The sequence below is a fragment of the Mesocricetus auratus genome, unplaced genomic scaffold, assembly GCF_017639785.1.
Source record: "Mesocricetus auratus isolate SY011 unplaced genomic scaffold, BCM_Maur_2.0 Super-Scaffold_100028, whole genome shotgun sequence".
Taxonomy (NCBI): domain Eukaryota; kingdom Metazoa; phylum Chordata; class Mammalia; order Rodentia; family Cricetidae; genus Mesocricetus; species Mesocricetus auratus.
The window spans coordinates 6,707,053-6,726,670 of record NW_024429209.1 but is presented as its reverse complement, the minus strand read 5'-3'; the positions used below and the strand labels follow the sequence as shown (position 1 = coordinate 6,726,670).

The 19,618-nt window shown below is 50.9% G+C and overlaps 1 protein-coding gene and 1 long non-coding RNA gene across 2 annotated transcripts in view; both read left to right on the top strand.

The window, feature by feature from the left end:
* Positions 1-1,595, top strand: part of LOC110343263 — a 184,818-nt gene extending 183,223 nt beyond the window's left edge. Inside the window, exon 12 of the long non-coding RNA XR_005871520.1 lies at positions 1,143-1,595. This is a non-coding gene — a long non-coding RNA (uncharacterized LOC110343263). The remainder of the gene's footprint in view (positions 1-1,142) is intronic.
* A 5,549-nt stretch (positions 1,596-7,144) lies between these two features.
* On the top strand, positions 7,145-9,999 carry Mafb (MAF bZIP transcription factor B). The gene has a single exon (XM_005082648.4). It carries the CDS (start codon positions 7,152-7,154, stop codon positions 8,121-8,123), a length of 972 nt encoding a protein of 323 aa, XP_005082705.2. The 5' UTR covers positions 7,145-7,151; the 3' UTR covers positions 8,124-9,999.
* The last annotated feature ends 9,619 nt before the right edge of the window (positions 10,000-19,618 follow it).

Here is a 19,618-nt window from a genome sequence, read left to right as displayed (position 1 = left end):
ATCCTAGCTTCTAGATGGGAAATTAAATTGGTACAATCTTGTTGGAGGCTAATTTGACAATATTAACATTGATACTATGCCTATCTTTCAATCTAGCAATCCCTTTTCTAGCTTTGAAGAGAAATAGTTGCACATGTGTTAAAAAGGCATGTGTATAAAAGCTGTTGGTTACAGCATCGTTTGCAACAGAGAAACTTAGAAATGCCGTAAGTGCCCATCAGTATGGGACTTGCTTTTAAGAAAAAGGACAGGGCATCTATTGGTCAGAATGCTGCGCATATGTTAAAAAGAAAGAAGCAGGTGTGGGTATATTGGCACGGGGGTTACAGAGTAAACTAAGCTAGCTGAGGCTGGAGACATAGATGTTACAAACAACATTGTTGATCTTGTGTGTTTTTTTCTTACAATGAATAAAGGGTAAAAGAGCTAAAGTGGCCACAGCAGTTCCTGCCTGACCAAAGCCTAGGCTTCATCACAGTCCAGCATCAGCATCATTTTATCAGCTTTCTGCAATGGAAGGGTGCTGTTCACTTCCTTAGTAGCTAGAAATCAGTTCCCTAGTGGGAAGAGCATCCAGGCAAAGAAGGTGAAATCAAGGCCAGCGGGTTAGAGGAACTGGGTTGCTCCATTCCTTGGGTTATTCTTTGGAATGAAGGAATGAGACTTGATTCAGGATTGAATGCTAAAAAGGGGGAGGAAGGTCCTGGGGCATGAAGGAGAGGTCTGAGGGTTCAGAGACGGTAAGCACATCTCTGAGTTGGCCCCATTCTTTACTCATTCACTCATTCATTCGCCCACCCACTCATTCATTTATTCCATAACTACAAGTGAATCCCTTCTGCTATGGGTATTATGCTGGTTACTGGGAACCCAGAAACAGCCTCCAGGAGCTCAAGGTCATTTCATGTTGTTTCTCTGAGTGTGTTTCAGTAATCCGTTTGGCTTAATAATCTGTGTTTCTAACTCATTTTCTCAAGTGAAAATAATTTGGACTGACTGATCAAACCACATTTGGCCTCCCCTGTATTGTTTCCTGAGGCCTCTCTCAAACTTGAGGTCACCCTGATCCACCTGGCAAAAGCTCCAGAGGGATAGAGGCCTAAGCCTTGCTGTTTGACACTATGATATGTGCTTTTTCCCAGAATGCTGTGGATCTCTTCTGATCCCTTTCCTCCCAAACACAGCTACAACCCAAGTCCTCCTGAAGCCTGGGCAGATCCCCATCCTACCTTGTCTAAGTCCTTCAGAGGTAAGCAGCCAAGTCATTCTGGGTAGAGGGTGGTGTCATGTGCAAAGACCCATGGCTGAAAACAACTTAGTTGGTGGAGGAACACAAAGGAACTGGTGTGCCTGGAGCATTAGTGAGGGGTGGGGGGACAAGTACAGTTAGAGTCTGTGGGATCAGTCACATGCAGTTCCTTGAGGGAGCAGAGAAGTGGAGACAGAAGGACTGGTCTCAGAGATGAAGACTAGCTAGTTCTATCGCTCCATGGAAAAGCAAAAGTCCATCAGTCCATAGCCAAAGCCTCTGCTGCCTTTTAAGCCATGGATGAGGGAAGCTTGGATGAGCTGGGGGGGTACCAAATGGGGAACTAGAGGGCTCCTGAGGTGGAGGTGGAGGTGGAGGTGGAGGTGGAGGTGGAGGTGGAGGTGGAGGTGGAGGTGGAGGAAGACACCTATTCTGGTCAGGTTATGAAAGGTGAAAACTAGGATGTGGTTTCAGATTGTGAAATGGTGGCCTTGGGTCACAATCAGGTGTGGTGAGAAGGGGGTGGCACTGGGGAGCCTTCACCCAGCTGTGGCTGCGAGCAGCTCCTTCTCATGACCACAAGCCACCCCCTTCTTTTCATCCTTCTTCTCGCCCCTCATCTTTCTCTGCCCATCTTCCTCTTTTCCTTCCCCCTTTCTTCTATCTTTCATGCCCCCCCTTCTTAGTCTCCCACTCCTTTTATTTCTCAGATATTTAAGAGAGATGAATTGATACTAATGGTCAAACTCAGGACACAGGCAGGACCACCAAAGTCAGGGCTGAGATTCAGAGCTAACATCAGTGATCCAGAGGCCAAGGGTAAGGGACAGGATGGGAAGACTGCAAACCTTTCCTTTGGCTTACAGTTTGCTTTGATTTCTTGCTGTCCTCACACAATCAGAGAAGGGAAAGGAAGGGGAGGGGAGAGGAGGGGAGGGGAAGAGAGGGGAGGGGAGGGAAGGAACCCAGGAATTCTTGTGGCATCCACAAAACAGCAGTCAAACACTTCCTTTATAATTGGGAAGAGGCTCATTAGTGACAAGAGTAGTCACTAGGCTCTCAGAGAATTGGAAATCCCCAGAGAGACAGCAGCTGGAGACCTGTACAGGCACAGGGATCCCTGGGGCTGATACTGCCTACTCTGGGTAGAGGAACCCTCCACCAACCGCACAGGATTCTGAAGTCAGAATTCTGGTTTATTACCTCTGTGTAAATTGAAATGAATCACTTAACCTCTGTGAGCCTCCCTCTGTCTTTGGATGAGCTGGTGATGACCTTGCCCACGCAGGGACCTCTACGGGTGGGATGTGTATCCCCAGCTACCTGCCTGCTCATCTGTGCAAAGTAGGAATAGTAATAGCTGCTGCCCATGAGATGCAAGAATCAGAATCCAATGGCAAAGTGAATCATAAAAGGCATTTCAAATTCCTGTGTGGGCGGAAGTGAGTGTTATCGAGAAACATCTCTCTGAGGCCTTACTGCTCAGTGGGTTATGGAATGTGAGCCTGTGTGTATCCTAAAATTTTCTCTCAGACACACCAAAATAAAGTGAAAGCAAACAGGCATTTCTGTTGTAGTATAGACCCCTGCTCCTCTGCGGTGGATGGGAGGGGTCTCTATCTCCATTTCCATCTCCAGCAGATGGTATAACTATGGTTGCCACTGGGCCCGACTACCAGGATCTAGCATAGTACAAAACCTTTATGGAAGTGCTGGTTTGGACTCTGATGGCGGTTCTACGAGGCCGGCCAGATTAAACGGAAGTGGTAGCTGCTGTCAGGAGGGAGGAAGAGAGGTAAGGCAGAACAACTCAACGCCTTCATCCCCGGGGCTGTAGGTTTCCCGAGGTTTTCTGGCTGGCAACAGGACATCTTCTCTTGGGGTCTTGTGAAGGACCTCAGGGCTTCTTGCAAGAGAAGTGCAGATAACAAGAACGTTCAAAGGCAGGCTTCTGTAGTTTTTCTTTCCAAACGCTAGCCCCCTCCTCAGGATCCGGGGCCCTTGAATGCAAGGGCTTTTGCTTGGCTACCTTGGATGGTAGACCTTTTATCTAGGACGCTGAGAGCTGTGGTTCCCCACCCAGTACACATAAGCTCACTCTTACTCTTGCAGATCCACCTATTCGCTCACTAAGCACCTGCAGCCCTCCGGGAAACCGGGATGAACCGCGCTCTTCAGCGCAGTACGCAGGTGCCAGGGCGCCGCCCAAGTCTGGAAGCGCAGGCAGGAAGGTGTGCCACTGCGTTTTTATCAGGTTATCCTGATGGGTGGTAGAATCGCCACGAAGGCAGTGCGGAGAGAACCTCATGCTCCGCCTCTCACTCTTCAAATGCCTCGGAGAGTAATTTCTTCCCCTAGAACAGGAGTGTTCCTAGGTCCTGTGTCTAGGACCCTCAGAGTTCCTGTATCATTGCGGTGTAGTTAAAAAATTCCAAGATGATGCAGCCGGGTTCGCTTGGAGTAAAACAAACTCAAAGCTAAGTTAAGGCGCTAGATAGGAACTGTTCAGTATAGAGGGGCTCTAGCCACTGGCAATCCCTGCTTTCCTTTCCCTTAGGCTCGCTGGAGGCTGCCTGGGCCTCCTGCCTCTCCCCTTTGCTTCTCGGACTCCCTCCATCCCAACGTTCCATCAAGCTCTCAGTCAAAATGCCCCAGCATCCTCTCGACCTCCCATGTCTTTCAGGTTGGGGAGCAATCCTTTATCCCGTCATACCCAGGAACGGGAAGAATCCGTAGATGGATGCTGAGACTGAGGTGGCAGTCTGGAAAGAAAGGTTATTTGCCCAGGAGTTCCAGTTTCAAGACCCAGCAGCAAAGCAAGTCAGGAGTTAGAATGGGGGAGGCTGGACCATGAAATGGAATAGGCTGTGAGCAAAGGTCTTCACTTGGGGCAACCCTCCTCTCTCTCTCTCCTTCTCTCTCTCGGGAAGGAGGGGCTACCCCGGGAACAGAAACGGGTTGGGGGGAGGGGAAGTGAACATAGGAGTCGCTGAGATAGCTCAGCTAAAGCCCAGAGGAAGAGAGTGGCTGCAACAGAGATAGTCACAGGGACAAAGAGGAGCAAAACTGCCCGGACAAAGGCCAAGTAATCTAAACCCTGAGGGGGCACGTACTAGGGTTTTGCAACTACTGGTCTGTGGCCGCAAGAGTCCTCTTCTAGGGCCACGTTCTTGAGAAGTGGATTTCAGTCCTTGGTGGTGGCCAAGACAGCAAGCACCGTTCTGCTGCCCTCTGCGGTGCTCCCGGGAGGGAGGGTGTGCAGTGAGGCGCGCACTGGGGAAGCGCTGGGTCTCAGATGACTCGGAGGGCGGGAGCTAACGCTAGAGCCCTGTGGGTGTTAGGAGAGTCCGGGTGTGATGGTCCAGGCTGGAACCGCGGTTTGCAGAGACCTGGAATTCTAAACCCGAAATAGCCTCAAAAACGTCCCATTGCCTGCCGAGCCGAGGTCCGAGCGTGCGTGCGCCCTCCTTGTGCGACCTCAGCTGGGACAAGGTGTCCCTAGCGCTCATCTTCTCCTGTGGGGAGTTGAGGCGAATGGCCCAGGCTCTGTGCCTAGGCGACCGAATCATTTCTGCAAAGAGCTCACTTCTCCAAGGGTTTGAGGAGATTTTCTCAGCAGTTCACCGAGCTAAACATTTTAGGTCAAGTTTTGGTTCAAACACATTCATTTGTTAAAAATAGGCTCCCAAGACCACTGTCTGCCCCATCTTTCCTAGGGACTCTAGAGAAAAAGGTTTTTCTTATTTACCGGCGGCAAAATTTTCCTTCTAACTGTAAGAGGAACAAAAAATTCTGGTCTTGTTGTCATTGATGCGGGCCACTGGACCCCTGCGTAATGCTGGCCGACTGGTCCTGATTCTGGTCTTGTTGTCATTGATGCGGGCCACTGGACCCCTGCGCGATGTTGGCCAACTGGTCCTGCGCAGCCGGCATCCAGGACACACTCACCTGGCACGCTTTCGGCCGCCTTTCTTTCCGCGTCTTTAGCTGGGAAGCAGAAAGCGACGCGGGAGGCGGGTCGGGTCTCCGGATCCAGCGAATTCGGCATCTACTCGCTTTTGGTATCGGAATTGGGGTCTCAGGAAAGTCCCATATTTCTTACCCTTCTGGCCCAGGGTAGGGAGGCTCCGTCGGCGCTCTGCAGCCGGGTCTAAAAGCCTAGTGTGCTGCGTTCCCGCCTCCCTGTCTGCGCTCAGGAGAGGTTTCTCACCCGGTAGCCCAGGACCCTCTCCACTTGGCGTTTTCATTTTAGCACACTGATCTTTCAGGCTCAGTACCTTCCCGAGAGGGGAGTAGCCCACAAGCACATCCCGAAGGCTTGGGTATGGAATTTCAGAGAGACCGCAGAGAGCTAGTGGTTGAGTTCGAAGATGAGATTGGATGACCTATGCACAGTTTCAGGGGAGTCTGTCCTAGGTTCCAGGGCACACACAACCTGCCTTCAGGCCTGACTTGGTCGGGGTGAATTAGTAAGACCAGCGTGGGTCCGAGGTGCCGTCCAAGCCTCCCGGCACCGAATCAACCAGTTCAGGGCGCCGTTGCGCACCGTGGCCACTTGGGGTCGCACTTTATGCCTGTTTGAACCGCCGTGCAGCCTGCAGAAGCTTGGATCAGCTTAATCCTTACAAAACGTTCAGACAAAAACAGGGCCCCGTTCCCCCGCAGCTCAGAGTCACTCGGTGCACCGACCGGTGTTGGTCTCGGCTCCGAGCCTCGCAGTTCTCAGGTTCCTAAACGACTGGCCAGTGAAAGGTATTCAGAACCTTTGGGCCGACTCTTTCTTGTTTACCTTCCTTGGGAGCATTTGGGGGGCGGGAGGGGAGTAAATGAACGGAGCGGCGAGACCAGTGGAACTGTCTCAGAGCTCAGTCACCGAACCGGCCAGGAGAGGAACCTTCCAAGAGGTTAAGAGTTGGGTCTGAACAGAACTCTTGGAGCCCCAGCCCCGCCCTCCCCCACCGCATACATTTGCGCAGACCGCCAGAAACACAGGCACGCACGACACACATTCACTCGGCCCGCGGCGCCGAGGACACAAGGAGCGTCGCCCACTGGGCGGGGGCCGCTAGGGAACAAAGGGCCGGGGAGGCGTCATCCCGGCGCTTATTCTGAGCCTACTTGAGGGTGACACGGGCTGAGGGTGGGAGTGCAAAGAGTATCTAGGGAGGCGTGAGTGCAGGCAGGGGGGTGGGAACAGCGGTCTGGTCTAGAAGTGGGGCGCGCACGGAAAGCGAGTGTACGGGGACCTCAACTCAGAGGGGGTTGGGGGTTGGGCGCAGGCCGGTTGTCCCACTCGGCTCCAGCCCTCCTCCAGGCCTCAGCGGCTTCGGGGCTCCTCCGGCCTCCAGTCAGCTGACGCGGGGGGCCGGGGGAGCTGTCAGGCACGCCCCGCCCAGCGTCGCTGGGCCGCGGGGGCCGTGCTGCCATTGGCCAACACGCCGGGCGGCTTGGGCCCCCGCGCTCCAGTGACATCAGGAAGCGATAAAAGGCGGCGGCGGCGGCGCCAGCTCCTGCACAGCTGCACCGCCGTGCTGCGAGCGGCTGCAAGCAAGAAAGCCCTAGAGCCAAAGAGCCGGAGAGCGAGCGGCGGCCGCTTTGCCCCGCGCCTCCCCTCTGCCCCAACGCGCACCTCGCCTGCTTCTCCACCCCGCCCCAGCTCGACCCGACTCGGTCCCGACGCGACCTCAGCCCCGAGCTCCGGGGCAGCTCAGGCAGCCTCGGGAGGACTCTCCGGCGCGCCGCCGCGTCCCCAGACAAAGGCTTGGCCGGCGGCCCCGGCCCGCAGCGCCCTCGGCTCCCCGCCACCCCGGCTTGCCGCTCTTCGCCCCCGCGTTTGGCTCCGCGAGTCCGGGCCGGCCGGCCGCAAAGTTTCCCCCGCGGCAGCGGAGGCTCCGCTTTAGCGATGGCCGCGGAGCTGAGCATGGGGCCAGAGCTGCCCACCAGCCCGCTGGCCATGGAGTATGTCAACGACTTCGACCTTCTCAAGTTCGACGTGAAAAAGGAGCCGCTGGGGCGTGCGGAGCGTCCCGGCCGGCCCTGCACACGCCTGCAGCCGGCCGGCTCGGTGTCGTCCACCCCGCTCAGCACACCGTGCAGCTCGGTGCCTTCTTCGCCCAGCTTCAGTCCGACCGAACAGAAGACTCATCTCGAGGACCTGTACTGGATGGCGAGCAACTACCAGCAGATGAACCCTGAGGCGCTCAACCTGACGCCCGAGGACGCCGTGGAGGCGCTCATCGGTTCGCACCCAGTGCCACAACCGCTGCAGAGCTTCGACGGCTTCCGGAGTGCGCACCACCATCACCACCACCACCACCCTCACCCTCACCACGGGTACCCAGGAGCCGGTGTGGCTCACGATGAGCTGGGCCCGCACGCTCACCCGCATCATCACCACCATCACCAAGCGTCACCGCCGCCGTCCAGTGCTGCCAGTCCCGCGCAACAGCTGCCCACCAGCCACCCGGGGCCGGGACCGCACGCAGCGGCTGCAGCGACGGCTGCGGGTGGCAACGGGAGCGTGGAGGACCGCTTCTCAGACGACCAGCTGGTGTCCATGTCGGTGCGTGAGCTGAATCGCCACCTGCGGGGCTTCACCAAGGACGAGGTGATCCGCCTGAAGCAGAAGCGGCGGACCCTGAAGAACCGGGGCTACGCCCAGTCGTGCAGGTATAAACGCGTCCAGCAGAAACATCACCTGGAGAACGAGAAGACGCAGCTCATTCAGCAGGTGGAGCAGCTTAAGCAGGAGGTGTCCCGGCTGGCCCGAGAGAGAGACGCCTACAAGGTCAAGTGCGAGAAACTCGCCAACTCCGGCTTCAGAGAGGCGGGCTCCACCAGCGACAGCCCCTCCTCTCCCGAGTTCTTTCTGTGAGTCGTGGCGGGTCCCGGCCCCCGCCCTTGCCCTGGCCCTGACTCCCTGTCCTGTGCCCCTAACCCTGGACTCCCTGCCCCTGCCATGGCCCCGGCCTTGACCTGTTTGACTTAAAGAGAGAGGGAGGAAGGACTCGCGGGTCGCGGGCGACGGGCAGGAGCGCGGGCGGGTAGACAACCTTGGCTCAGAAGAGAGCTGCGCAGGCCAGCGCAGTCTGCTAGACTTTGGGCAGAGTCAGAGAGACCGGGGAGGCTGGGAGGTCCCGTAGTAACTTTTCTCCTGGTTGGAAGGCCTCGAGGCATTTTCCAAGGAGTCGCCAAGGCCGTCTGGACACTTCTGGCTCTGGGAACTTTGTGAGTGCCAGGGCCGCTGATTCGCAGCCCAGAGCTCAGTTCGCCCCAGGAAGAGCAGAGGAGAGGAAAGGAGAGGAGAGGGACTCTGGAGTCCCCGAGAGCGAGAGGCAAGGCTGAGCTAAGGAAGGAAGAACAGACAGATCTGTCTGTCCAGAGTCCGGAGAACACTGGCTCTCAGCCGGAGACGCCGGCTTCAGTTAGGACATTCGGCGCGCGAAGAAAAAAAAAAAAACTCATCAGTTTTATTGCCTGCTCGATTATATAGAAAAATACGAAAATCTGCATTAAAAATATTAATCCTGCATGCTGGACATGTATGGTAATAATTTCTATTTTGTACCATTTTCTTGTTTAACTTTAGCATGTTGTTGATCATGGATCATAACCCCCTTGTTTCTTTGAGTGAGAAGGGATGCAGTTCCAAAACTCCTGCGGCTGCGAGAGAGCGGAGTTTCAGTCGCCGGCCGGCTTGTAAATTACCCGCCCGGCCAAACCACACTGAGAACGTAGCAGCAAGCTGAGTCTTTGTTTGGGTTTATTATTATGGCATTTTGTTTGTAAGTAAAAATAAACGAAAGCTAGAAAACAACCAACTTTGTCCCGGGGAACCTTTGGAATTTGGATATTCGGTCCCCTTTTCCTTCCCACTTTAGTTTTCTGTTTCGTTGGTGTTGAGGGAAAGCTTGTAAGGGAGAGACAGCTGTGGGTATCCACACTTTGGGTGCAGGAGCGTGCTCTACCCGGTCTTCTGACCAAATTGACCTCCCCGCCCCCACCCCACCCCCAAAGAAGGAAAGGAAAGAGACTGGCTCCTTGGCTTTGCATCTTAAAGAGTCAGGCTTGCCATCCTCCAGGAAGGCGCTAATTGCAAGCCCCTCCCGCCAGGGCTGAGGGTGAAAGGATTTTCTTGCTATTTCTCAATGGTGACCTGAGCTCCTACCGAACTAAATGCCATTCTCAGAATGTACCAGAAACCCACACATTGGCAAGTAATGCTGCAACTTTCAAGTGTGCTCTTTAGACCAATGCATTATGTGTTTCCCTGCTGTCGGGATAGCAGGGAGAATTATTGGTGGTGTTCCCACTCCCTTAGGTTGTACAGTTGTTATGGGGAGGTCTGGGTGTTTTTCTTTATTGTTACTTTCATTTCTGCGGGTCAGTAAAAGGATTTTAGTTGCACTGACGAAAATACCAAAATGAAAGCGTACTTTTTTAAGTTCCCATCTGAATTTGCTGGCGCTGCTGGCTGGATGCTTTTTTGTTTGTTTTTGAGTTTGTATTAGTTGATAAATTTACAGTAATAACAAGATTGTATGAACCGCATGGTGCTTGCAGTTTTAAATATTGTGGATATTCGTCCTGCATCGGAAACGAGCTTTGGTTTTTACTGATTCAACTGTGTTGAAATCAAACTTGCAGCAACGCAACAGAAATTGTTTTTAATTTCATGTAAAATAAGGGATCAATTTCAACCCCTGCTTATGATATGAAAATATTAAAATCTAGTCTTATTGTAGTTTTAATTCAGACTGGTTTCTGTTTTTTGGTTATTAAAATGGTTTCCTATTTTGCTTATTAAAACCATGGAAATGGTGTTTATTTAGAGGACTCCGTGTTTGCATGACTTTAACTCTCTTGTTTCTTCAAGAATTTCTCTTGTATATCAAGTTTGGGCATTGTCTGGCAATGGACCCCAAACCAAGGGCGGGCAGATCATTCTCTCCAGTGTATGACTCAATGTGTTATATGTGAGCCTCATGTATTCTCTGCTTTCCATCCAGGTTCAGACCCAAGTCCATCTGTGCGCGGAGAGGGGGCATATCTGAAAGAGACACTCTACAGTGCTTTCAGGCTTGGCACTCAGGATCAGGACTGGGCTGCTAGCTGGCCTGAGGCTGGGGTAGTGAACCACAGTGGCCCGGAAGTCAGAAGTCAGAACTGTCACCTGGATAGAGGAAGCCAGGTCTTTTTTTTTTTTTTTTTTTTGAGTGCAGGGCCAGTCTACCTTCAGTCCTTACCGTCCTGTCTGGGTGTTTTGGTCCCAACTTACTTCATCCAGGCACCAGGCAGCTTAGAACTAGGCTATGGGCATTAAAGTAAGGCTTTCCCCCAAGGTTGATGGAAGCAGGTGACACCTGACACTAGATCTTGGGATGCAAGGCCCTCTTAGTAGGAAACGCCTCCTTGGATATTTCTTCCCAGGTTAGTATGTTCAGGGTGCATGGGGCCATTAGCCCTCAAAAACAAAGCAAACAAAACAAATCAACACTGCATAGAGAAGCTTGGAAGGGTTTAGGTGACTCCACACAGCCACTCTAACAATACCTGAAGACTCCCGACATGGAAGTGGCCCTAGACTGCTTCCTTTTTCCTAGTCCTTTGAAGGTCAGTGCCTACCTTGTGTCCCACACTCCTGGCAACCTCCTTAGAATCCTGCCTATGATTTAGATTGCCTTTAGACCAACCTCTCTCTGGTATTGGAGCAGAATACCCAGACCTTAGAGGAGGTCTGCCCTTTTGGTAGTGGCTAGCTCTCCGTGGAACTCCAACTTCTGTGTAGATTTGACTCTGCTTTAGTGGTGCTGGAATTCCTAACATGGAGTTTCAGGATCCAGATGGGGAGGTTATAGACCCAAGCAGGGGAGCCCAGGGAGGGAGAGGCTGAGCAGGGGGGTGGCCTGGAAAAGAAGAGGAGAGTGAAACTTCAAGGGAGCAGATTTTGGCCAGGATCCCTGGAAATTGGGCTCATGATTGACATCTGAGGAAGAAGTTTGGGAACCTAAAACAAACAAACAAACAATCAGCAAAATAACAGTAACCACAATACACACCCGTAGTGGCGTTGGTGGTGGGGTTCCAGCTCCATGTGATTTCCCAAATCCATTTCATTTTCCCAGTGGAAACAAGGTTTGCCAAGGAAGGCTTTGGCCTCCAATTGGAAAAAGGCAGCTGAGCCTGTTTCTCTCACGTGTATGCAAGAGCCACTGCAGGTACAGATATGTCCCCTTCAGAGAAACAGGCCTCTGCTAGAGTTGGGGGGGTAATCTGAAGAGACTCCACTCTGCAGGTCCCTGCAGTTATAAAAGGGAATCAGGGACTTCTTGTGGCAGAGACCTTAAATCTGATTCTGTCTAGAACCATTCTGAATAGACTACTGTTGTCCACTTCTGCCGTTGCCTAGATTTTAGGAAAGGTTGTAAATTCCAAGGAATTGTCTTTATTCTGGATAGACACGACCGGTGGACCGGTGAGGTCACCATCACCGTGCATCCAGAAAGAACAAGGAGTGCCACCCGTTTAGAGTGACCAGCTGGGTTTGGGGATGAGATTCAAGGCATAACCCCAGTGACACGTTGTCACACCAAGACATGGGCACCCATACCCTGCATTCACACTGATGGCCCTGCCGGCACGTAGGTGCCTGCTCACGAGTCACCCATTGAATACTAACACGCCCTGGACCACAGACGGGAAAAGCTGAGTAGAGCTCACAGCTCTTTGGAGAAAACCAGGGCTTGCGGAGTCTGGACAGAATGGAGTGCTCTAGAGAGCGGTTCCTAAAGAAGCAAGCCCTCTACTTGCCGCCGGCCATTTGGATCTGCCAGGATGCCATAAGCTGGGGAAATGGGCACTGGATACCCAGGACCTCTACGGTGCCCCCGTCGGTACTCCGCAACCTTTACCCTTCTTTTCGGTTTCTATTTCTCCCTATTGCTAGAGGGCAGGCAGATTCTCTACTTCTCACCACCCTCTGAAAGAAAAGTTCTTCCTGCACCAAAATCTTCCAGGCTTCCACTGATCCCACGTAGACAAGCTGGCGCCTGTTGACAGAGACGCACCCGGAGACAGAAGGGCACAGACACCAACACCGGGAAACACTCAGTGGGCTCTTCGTAGGCTCTGAGAATTCGGGTCGCCTTCTTTGGTGGGGCAGCCGCGGCCCTACAACGGTCTGGGCGCAGTCTGGGGTCTGCGTCCCGGGATCTCACCGGCTTGGAGAATCTGAGGCAGCCGCTGCAGTCACCTCCTTCAGTTCGGCGGGGGAGGCGCTCAGGTGCCTGAGGTTCAAGCAAATCGGCAGCCTTCTATGTTCCTCTCTGTATGCATGTCTCTGTATGCGTGCCTCAGTCTTCCCCCTCTTCTCTCTTTTCCTCCCTCCCCTTTCCTTCTGTTCCGGTCCCACGCCCAGTGCCCACCAGTCCCCATTTTCCATTTCTTTAGCCTTTCCTTCCTAATCGTCTCTTTTGTTTACTTCCCTGCCCTTTATTCCAGGACAGCCTGAAAGGCTACCCAGAACTGGTCCTGAGGTCTCTCTAGCCAAGCCAGGGGTGCGAGGGATGGAAAGGCGGGTCTGCAGTCTGGGACTCACCACATAGTGACTGTTTAGGGTCTGGACTTCACTCTGCCAGCACTCCAGGTTCATTCTATTCCAGTGTCTCTCGCCGTGGTTGGCTGGGGCCTGCAGGCTGCTACACTGCTGGCCAGGGGCTGTTCAGATCCCTGGGGAGGCTGAAGGTGGTCACAGATTCAGTCACAGTAAGTCTTTGTCACTTGTCTCTGGGCATTTCTGTGGCAGGACAGCCCCTGCCCTTGCCAGTTAGAGGTTCCCGCTTCCCTTTTATGCCTCTGCACCAACACTCACAGTGGAAGGTGTCAACAGCCACACACTACACATCTCTAGGCTGACCACTCTATGACCCTGGAGGCTCACCTACTGCCAGGAGGGTCAAAGGCCTACTCCAGTCACTCTCCCACCCCCCAGTCTTCAGTCAACCCTGGCGTGGAGGAAGCCAGGACACTCTGGAGGAGAGTTTGGAAGACTCTCTTGTATGCATTCAGATGCTAAACTCCATTGTCTTTTGGGCCCTTTGATTTACCCAAAGGAATACTCTGAACTCGGTGTTTGAATAACTATTACCTTCACCATCTGCAGTCTTGAAGGCCAGGATTCTTAGCACAGACATTGTGGCTCTGGTGTTTAGATTTATAATGCAAGGAGCTCTTCTCCCCTGACCAAAATAAAATAAAATAAAATTCTTCCATTGCATATCCCTCCAGGCAGCATTTCTCTAGCCCCTCGGAGAGCGTCAGTTCCACCAAGCTGATCTGGGCTGCTGCCCAGCACAGGCAGCATCCCAGTATGACAATCTGGCAGAGTGCAGGGAAGGTCCAGTGACTTCGGTGTCACCTGCATATCAGGAGTAGGTACCTCGGGGCTGCCTCTGAAAGCTGGGGCTTCTTAGGTTCAGAACATAGGGTCTTTCTTTCGTGAGAAAGCTGCTGGTAGAATTTCCTCTTTCCCACAGCTCCTGGCTGGGAAGCACTTCTGTTAGTGGGGAGGGTATACATTCGCCAAGAGCCCCCCCATCAGTTGCTCAGCATTCTATGTAGCCCCTCCCATCCACCCGAACATCTTCACCTGTCCTGTACAAATTTCCATGCCTCCCATTTTTAAATTCCTTTTTCCATTGTCCTACGCATGCTATCTTAACTGGTACGTTTAGAAAATAACGGAGCTAACTGTTCTCACTTTGAAGAAATTAAATATGTGAGAAAAGTTGCAGCTCCAACACGAAAAACCACCTAAATTAATAATAAGGGTTTGTTCTGAAGCAGAATTCAGTTGCAGCAGCCTCTTGGCGTTCTTTGTGAGTGAAGCTACTTTTAAGTAAAACGGCAGTTATTCATTACATATTCTGTTTTATTTTTATTTTTTAATAAAAAAATGGATGCTCTCTTTCGGTTGGAGGGCAGCTGCAGATGTGGGGAGGAGGTCTGGAATGTTCTGTAAGAAGCAAACTATTTTTGACATGAGAAAGCTGATAAAGTCCATACATGTGTGTTGTGGTGCTTTCTTTCATTTTGGAGCTCTGTGCATTTTACCCGAGTTGAGATTTCCTCCCATGAATGGACAGGGATGGGCACTTGAGGGGCTCTGTTTAAATCATCTTTGTGAGGGGTGGGCATTGTTTCTGGCTTTAGGGTTCCCTCAGATGCTGCAGCCCAGGCTGCCCTTGACGCTCGGGTTCCCTTGTTCTGCTGGTCTGTCACCCTCACTCCCCTGACTCTGCTAGTTACAGTTCTGCTGTTGAGCTCTATCCAGAAGGGATGTGGCAGCAAGCTGCCTTGGAGTCAACTCTGTCTGCTCAGAGTAAGTGGAGCATGGCTGTATTTCTCAACATGGGTGGGCCCTACCCCTGCCCCTGCCCCTGCCCCTGCCTTTCTTTGTTTCCTGGAAATCTGAAGAACCTAGCATATGGGTCCCTTTCAATGGATAAAGGGCAGGTAGGTCACAGAGATGTGGTCCAGCCATTGGTTTGGTATCCAGGCATTTCACTTAACTCGGCAGCATTAATTGTTGTTATCTAAGGGCAGGGGTGGAGGGGGCACAGTCCTGTAGTCATCTCTTGCTCGGAGTCACCAGGGGGAGTCTAGAACAGAAATCCATACCTATCTAGTGATGAATTTATAAATCTTTATATAAACTCCTCATCAAAGACATTCAACCGTGTGTAGGTGAAGGGGTCAGAAAGAGCCCTCTTTGGGGGTCAGTTTCCTCCCTAAGCCTCTTTGCATAGGGTGGTTGCTGATTTTCACACTGGATGCTTCATGTTCTCCAGTCACAAGGTTTCCTGTGCACCAATGACACAGGACAGCACTTTGAAGACAAGGGTGTCAGTGGAAACTGCAGCTGTCACTCATTCTGATCTCTGATAGAGGAGAATGATGGCGCGGAGGCTGAGTGTAGAATCGGGCATCCTTGTCTCGGAACATCGGTGCTATTTATAATTAACAAACAGCTCCTGACTGAACTTTCCAATAAATGGATCCTAATGACGGAGCAAGTGTTCCTATCAGAAGCAGCCTCTAGGTGAGGCGATACTGAAGCTTTGGATCTAATGTAGATATGTTTCTGCTCTTTGGGCTGATCCACTAATGAATGCACACGTACATACTATATTTACATATGCAGAGACAGCATTTACATGTATTCATCTGCTATATATATGTTGTCATATTCACTTATATGTATAACTCATTACACATGTACCCCAATGCAAGTATCCATGCTAGATGCATACATATCTAAATGCTCATGTGCATGCATCTGTAGTGTGTGCAATTACACATACAGCTGTATGCCTTTATAGGATGATTGATTACACATTCACACAGGCTCTTGCAAATGTATAGGGCTCCTGTACATCCTCAGAGACTCACACACACTCACACCCATGTGTGTGTAAATGGACACTAGCCTTTATGCTCATTCACACACAGGCATCATGTAACAAGGGAAACACAGCACCAGTGGGGTTAATGGAGGCCTCAGACTCCCATAAATATTTATAGGAAGCACTCAAGCTCTCAAAGTGGGAGATGAAACCTCTGCTCTTGATCCCCTGTAAATCACATGGGCTGCTGTGTGTTACCTGTCAGATCCGGGCTGTGCTCTGCAAAGGTGACACATACATACTAGAGCTGCTGTATCTAAGGGTCAGAGGGGATGGGAACAAGGCCCAGTGGCCATCTTTTGATAAGTGCCACCAGGAAATGGTCTAGAACAGAAGTCCATATCTACCTAGTGCTGAGATTTAATTTTTGTCATCAAGTCTTACAATCTTTCTACAAATTCCTCATCAAAGATATTTATTTAACCCTGTGTAGGTTAAGCCAGTTCCCATTCTAAGTCTTTTTGCACAGGGCAACCATCCCAGCACCTCAGGCATCCAGCACACTAGAACACTGCTTCAAGAGCCAAGTGAAGCAGCTTAGTGCTGCTGCTGCTGAGGGGGCTGCCTAGTGGAGAGGCATTTTGTGACTATGTGAGATTCCACTGCCCTGTGAAGGGATGACATCTTGGACTGATTGAGGCGGTATGGTCCTGTTAGAAGCCAGATTTGATGCAGTGTGTGTGTGTGTGTGTGTGTGTGTGTGTGTGTGTGTACACACACTCACTCCGCTGGATCTCAGGATCCCAAGCTGCTGCAACTGTGTTCAATGCAAATTCTGTGCTTGGTTTTGTCACCTAAAACTGGCCATTTGCATACTAGACACTATCCTAGCAATGAGAGAAAGCATCCAATGTCCTGCCTCTTCAGGTAGCACAGTGAATGTCCACATGCAACAAAGCAGCCTGACCCGTGGAGACACTCACACAGAAGAGAAAGGGCAGAGAGAGAGAGAGAGAGAGAGAGAGAGAGAGAGAGAGAGAGAGAGAGAGAGAGAGAGAGAGAGAACGCAGTCAAGGAGGGCTTCCTGGAGCTGTTGATGCATGAATGGAGATCTGAAGTCTGAATTGGAGTTATTCAAGTCAAATGGGTAGGAGAACATTCTGGATTAGTGCCATCCCATGGGTGTTTCTATGGTAACAGACATTTTTCTATATTTGTGCCATCTAATAAGCAGCCACAAGCTACAGGTGGTGATTGGGACTTTGGATGTGGCTCAGGCAACTGGGAAGCTGGATTTTGTGTGTGTAATATATGTGGATGTATGTGTTCATGAATGCTCTGCGAGTGTGTGAATATGCATATGTGGGAGAACATTCGTGCCTATGTGTGTGAGTGTGTGTGTGTTTGTGTGTGTGTGTATGGTACATGTGTGTGTGGTGGTTCAGGGGTCAACAGCAGCTGTCTCCCGAATTGCTGCCCATTCTATCGTTAAATGCACAGTCTCTGACTTTACATGGAGCTTATTAGTTTGGCTACACTGGCTGGCCAGCAAGCCCTGGGAATACTTCTGTATGTCTCAACCTTCCCTGCACTGGGATCGCAGCAACAGCATACCTCCGTGCTCTGCTTTTATGTGGTCACTGGGGATCAAACTCAGGTCCTGATAATTTTGTAACAAGCACTTTATCACCTGAGTCTTCGCCCCACCTGTCTTGTCTGTCTGTCTTTCTGTTCATCGTCCATCTTCATTACCATTGCTTGTCTATTATCTATCTATCCATGTTCTTTTTCTGTGTTTTTTGGAATTCTAAAAGAATACAGGGCACTAAAATTTCTTAAATAATGTGTTTGTCATTCTCCAGTGTCTCGCATACCATCAGAGGTTGTACTTTGGGACACATTCAGCTTCTGTGTGGAGAAAGGAAGGGGCTGGCGTCTGGCATTTGAGGGCACCGGGTGATCACAGAAGGGCTTTTGAGTCTTGGGTGTCTTCTGTCCTTTCCCCTCTCTTCAATTCTTTCGGTTTCCAGCTCTAGCCTCATGGGAAAAATCTCCCCCAAGTAACCATTTCCCCCATTTCTTCCTTAGCTGAGAAGAAAGCCTCCCAGACTAATTCCCTTGACAAGTTTCTTCAAAATGAAATGGCACGTCTACATTTAAGACTTGGGAGGTATTTCTCCTAAAAGAGGACACAAGCGGAAGCAGCGACCCTCCTGTTTTAAGCGGGTACTGGGTTAGAGGAGCAGCTCCGTGTTCCATACACTCCGAACCTCAGAAAAGAGTCAGCACCCTCGGGTGGAAAGGAGCCTTCCACAGCCCCACCTTCTGTTTCAAAGTCAAGGAGGATGTTCTCAGAAAGCAGACCCTGGGCGAAGGGGCGGGGAATACTTGCAGAAGGACATTTCCTCTGGCCAATAGGACTGGGAATCAGTGAAGACAGGTGGATGAGGATGTCTGTGTGAGCCCAAGCGCTGGAGCTTTACAGCCTCCTCATTTCTGTATTTGTTTTTTTTCCCCATTCATGGGAAGGGATGAGATGTAATTTTGCTCTGTCTACTTCACAGCTGGACGAATAGTCCGGGGAATTTTGTCTGGCAGCAGGGCTGGAGAGAATGTCCCTCTAGGACCTGCTAATGCCACGGGACCCTGTGAATGTCTGCAGATTCTTGTTGTCCCAGATCTCCAGATCAAGCTGATTTCTTTGGGACACAACTCTCAGGTACACCATCCTGGGAGGTCCTTGCTCTGTTGGTCAGTTCTCAAGAGTTTTATAACTCATTTTGTGGGTTCCACCCATCTCTCTGAGACTGTTCAGGTTCTTTCATAAACATACAACTGAACCCATCACTTGCTGCTCACTTACAAACTCCAGAGGGGAGCTGTGCTCCAAATTTTAGTTCCCCACCCCAGACCGTGCCTTTGTCACTGCAAGATGCTAAGCATAGATTCTAACCACATTTGGAGATGTCAAGGGACAGAGGCTAGGGACCCACCTCATCTTCCTTTTGGCCTGTCCAAAATCTTTGTCTCCTTCAAGGTCATGACCTTGAAGTTTATAGTTTTCTATAGCATGAACATTTTATATATTTTATATCATTTGAACCATAGGTACCATGCATCTAAAAGTCTTTCTTTGGCTTCTAGTCTCTAAGAAGGAGGGCCTGCTGTGTCTTCAGGGCTCACCACCTGCTCTGCTTGCATAAAGAAGGGTAGTTTACTGGAGTTCCAGCTTTCACAAAGTAGAGTAGTTCTCCCTGATGGTCCCTTTCAGCATTCCTTCTGTCCCATCTCCAGTCCTGTGTGACTCTGTTGAGTTGCAGAACCTCTCTCTACCAGGAGCCCAAGCTGCCATACTATGCTGGGACTAAGGTAGGGGACTTTCACCCTTTGTTCTGGTCTCTTTGGGCTTACCCTTAGTCAAAAAAAGTAGAACCACTGGATCAAAGCTGATACCGTTATTGCTATGTAATAGTTTATTCGGTGGGTTATGGACACATGTATGTAAAAGTTTCCCTCATGTTACTAAAAGGATGGTGTAGGCAGTAAAGACATTTATAATATTTTTTTCTCAAGACAGATTTCCCTATATAGCAGCTCTGTAAGTCCTGGAACTTGCTCTGTAGACCAAGCTGGCTTCGAACTTAGAGACCCACCTGCCTCTGCCTCCTGAGTGCTGGGATTAAAGGCGTGCACCACCATTGCCTGGTAACATTGTTAACTATTTATGGAACCTAGAAAAGGACCATGAGGAACCCATTCTATAAGATTCATTCTGTCTTAGTCTTTGGAAGATGAGGGCCTGTAAACTCAAAGGCCTGGATGTAACAAACACCTTCCATGTGCCTGGTATTGTCAAATAGTTTGTCATTTTCCCATAGTCACTCACACAACCCTCCCAATAACCCTAAGACCTGGGAAGATAATATCCCCATGTTCTGGAAGAGGAAATAGACTCACAGAAAGGTTA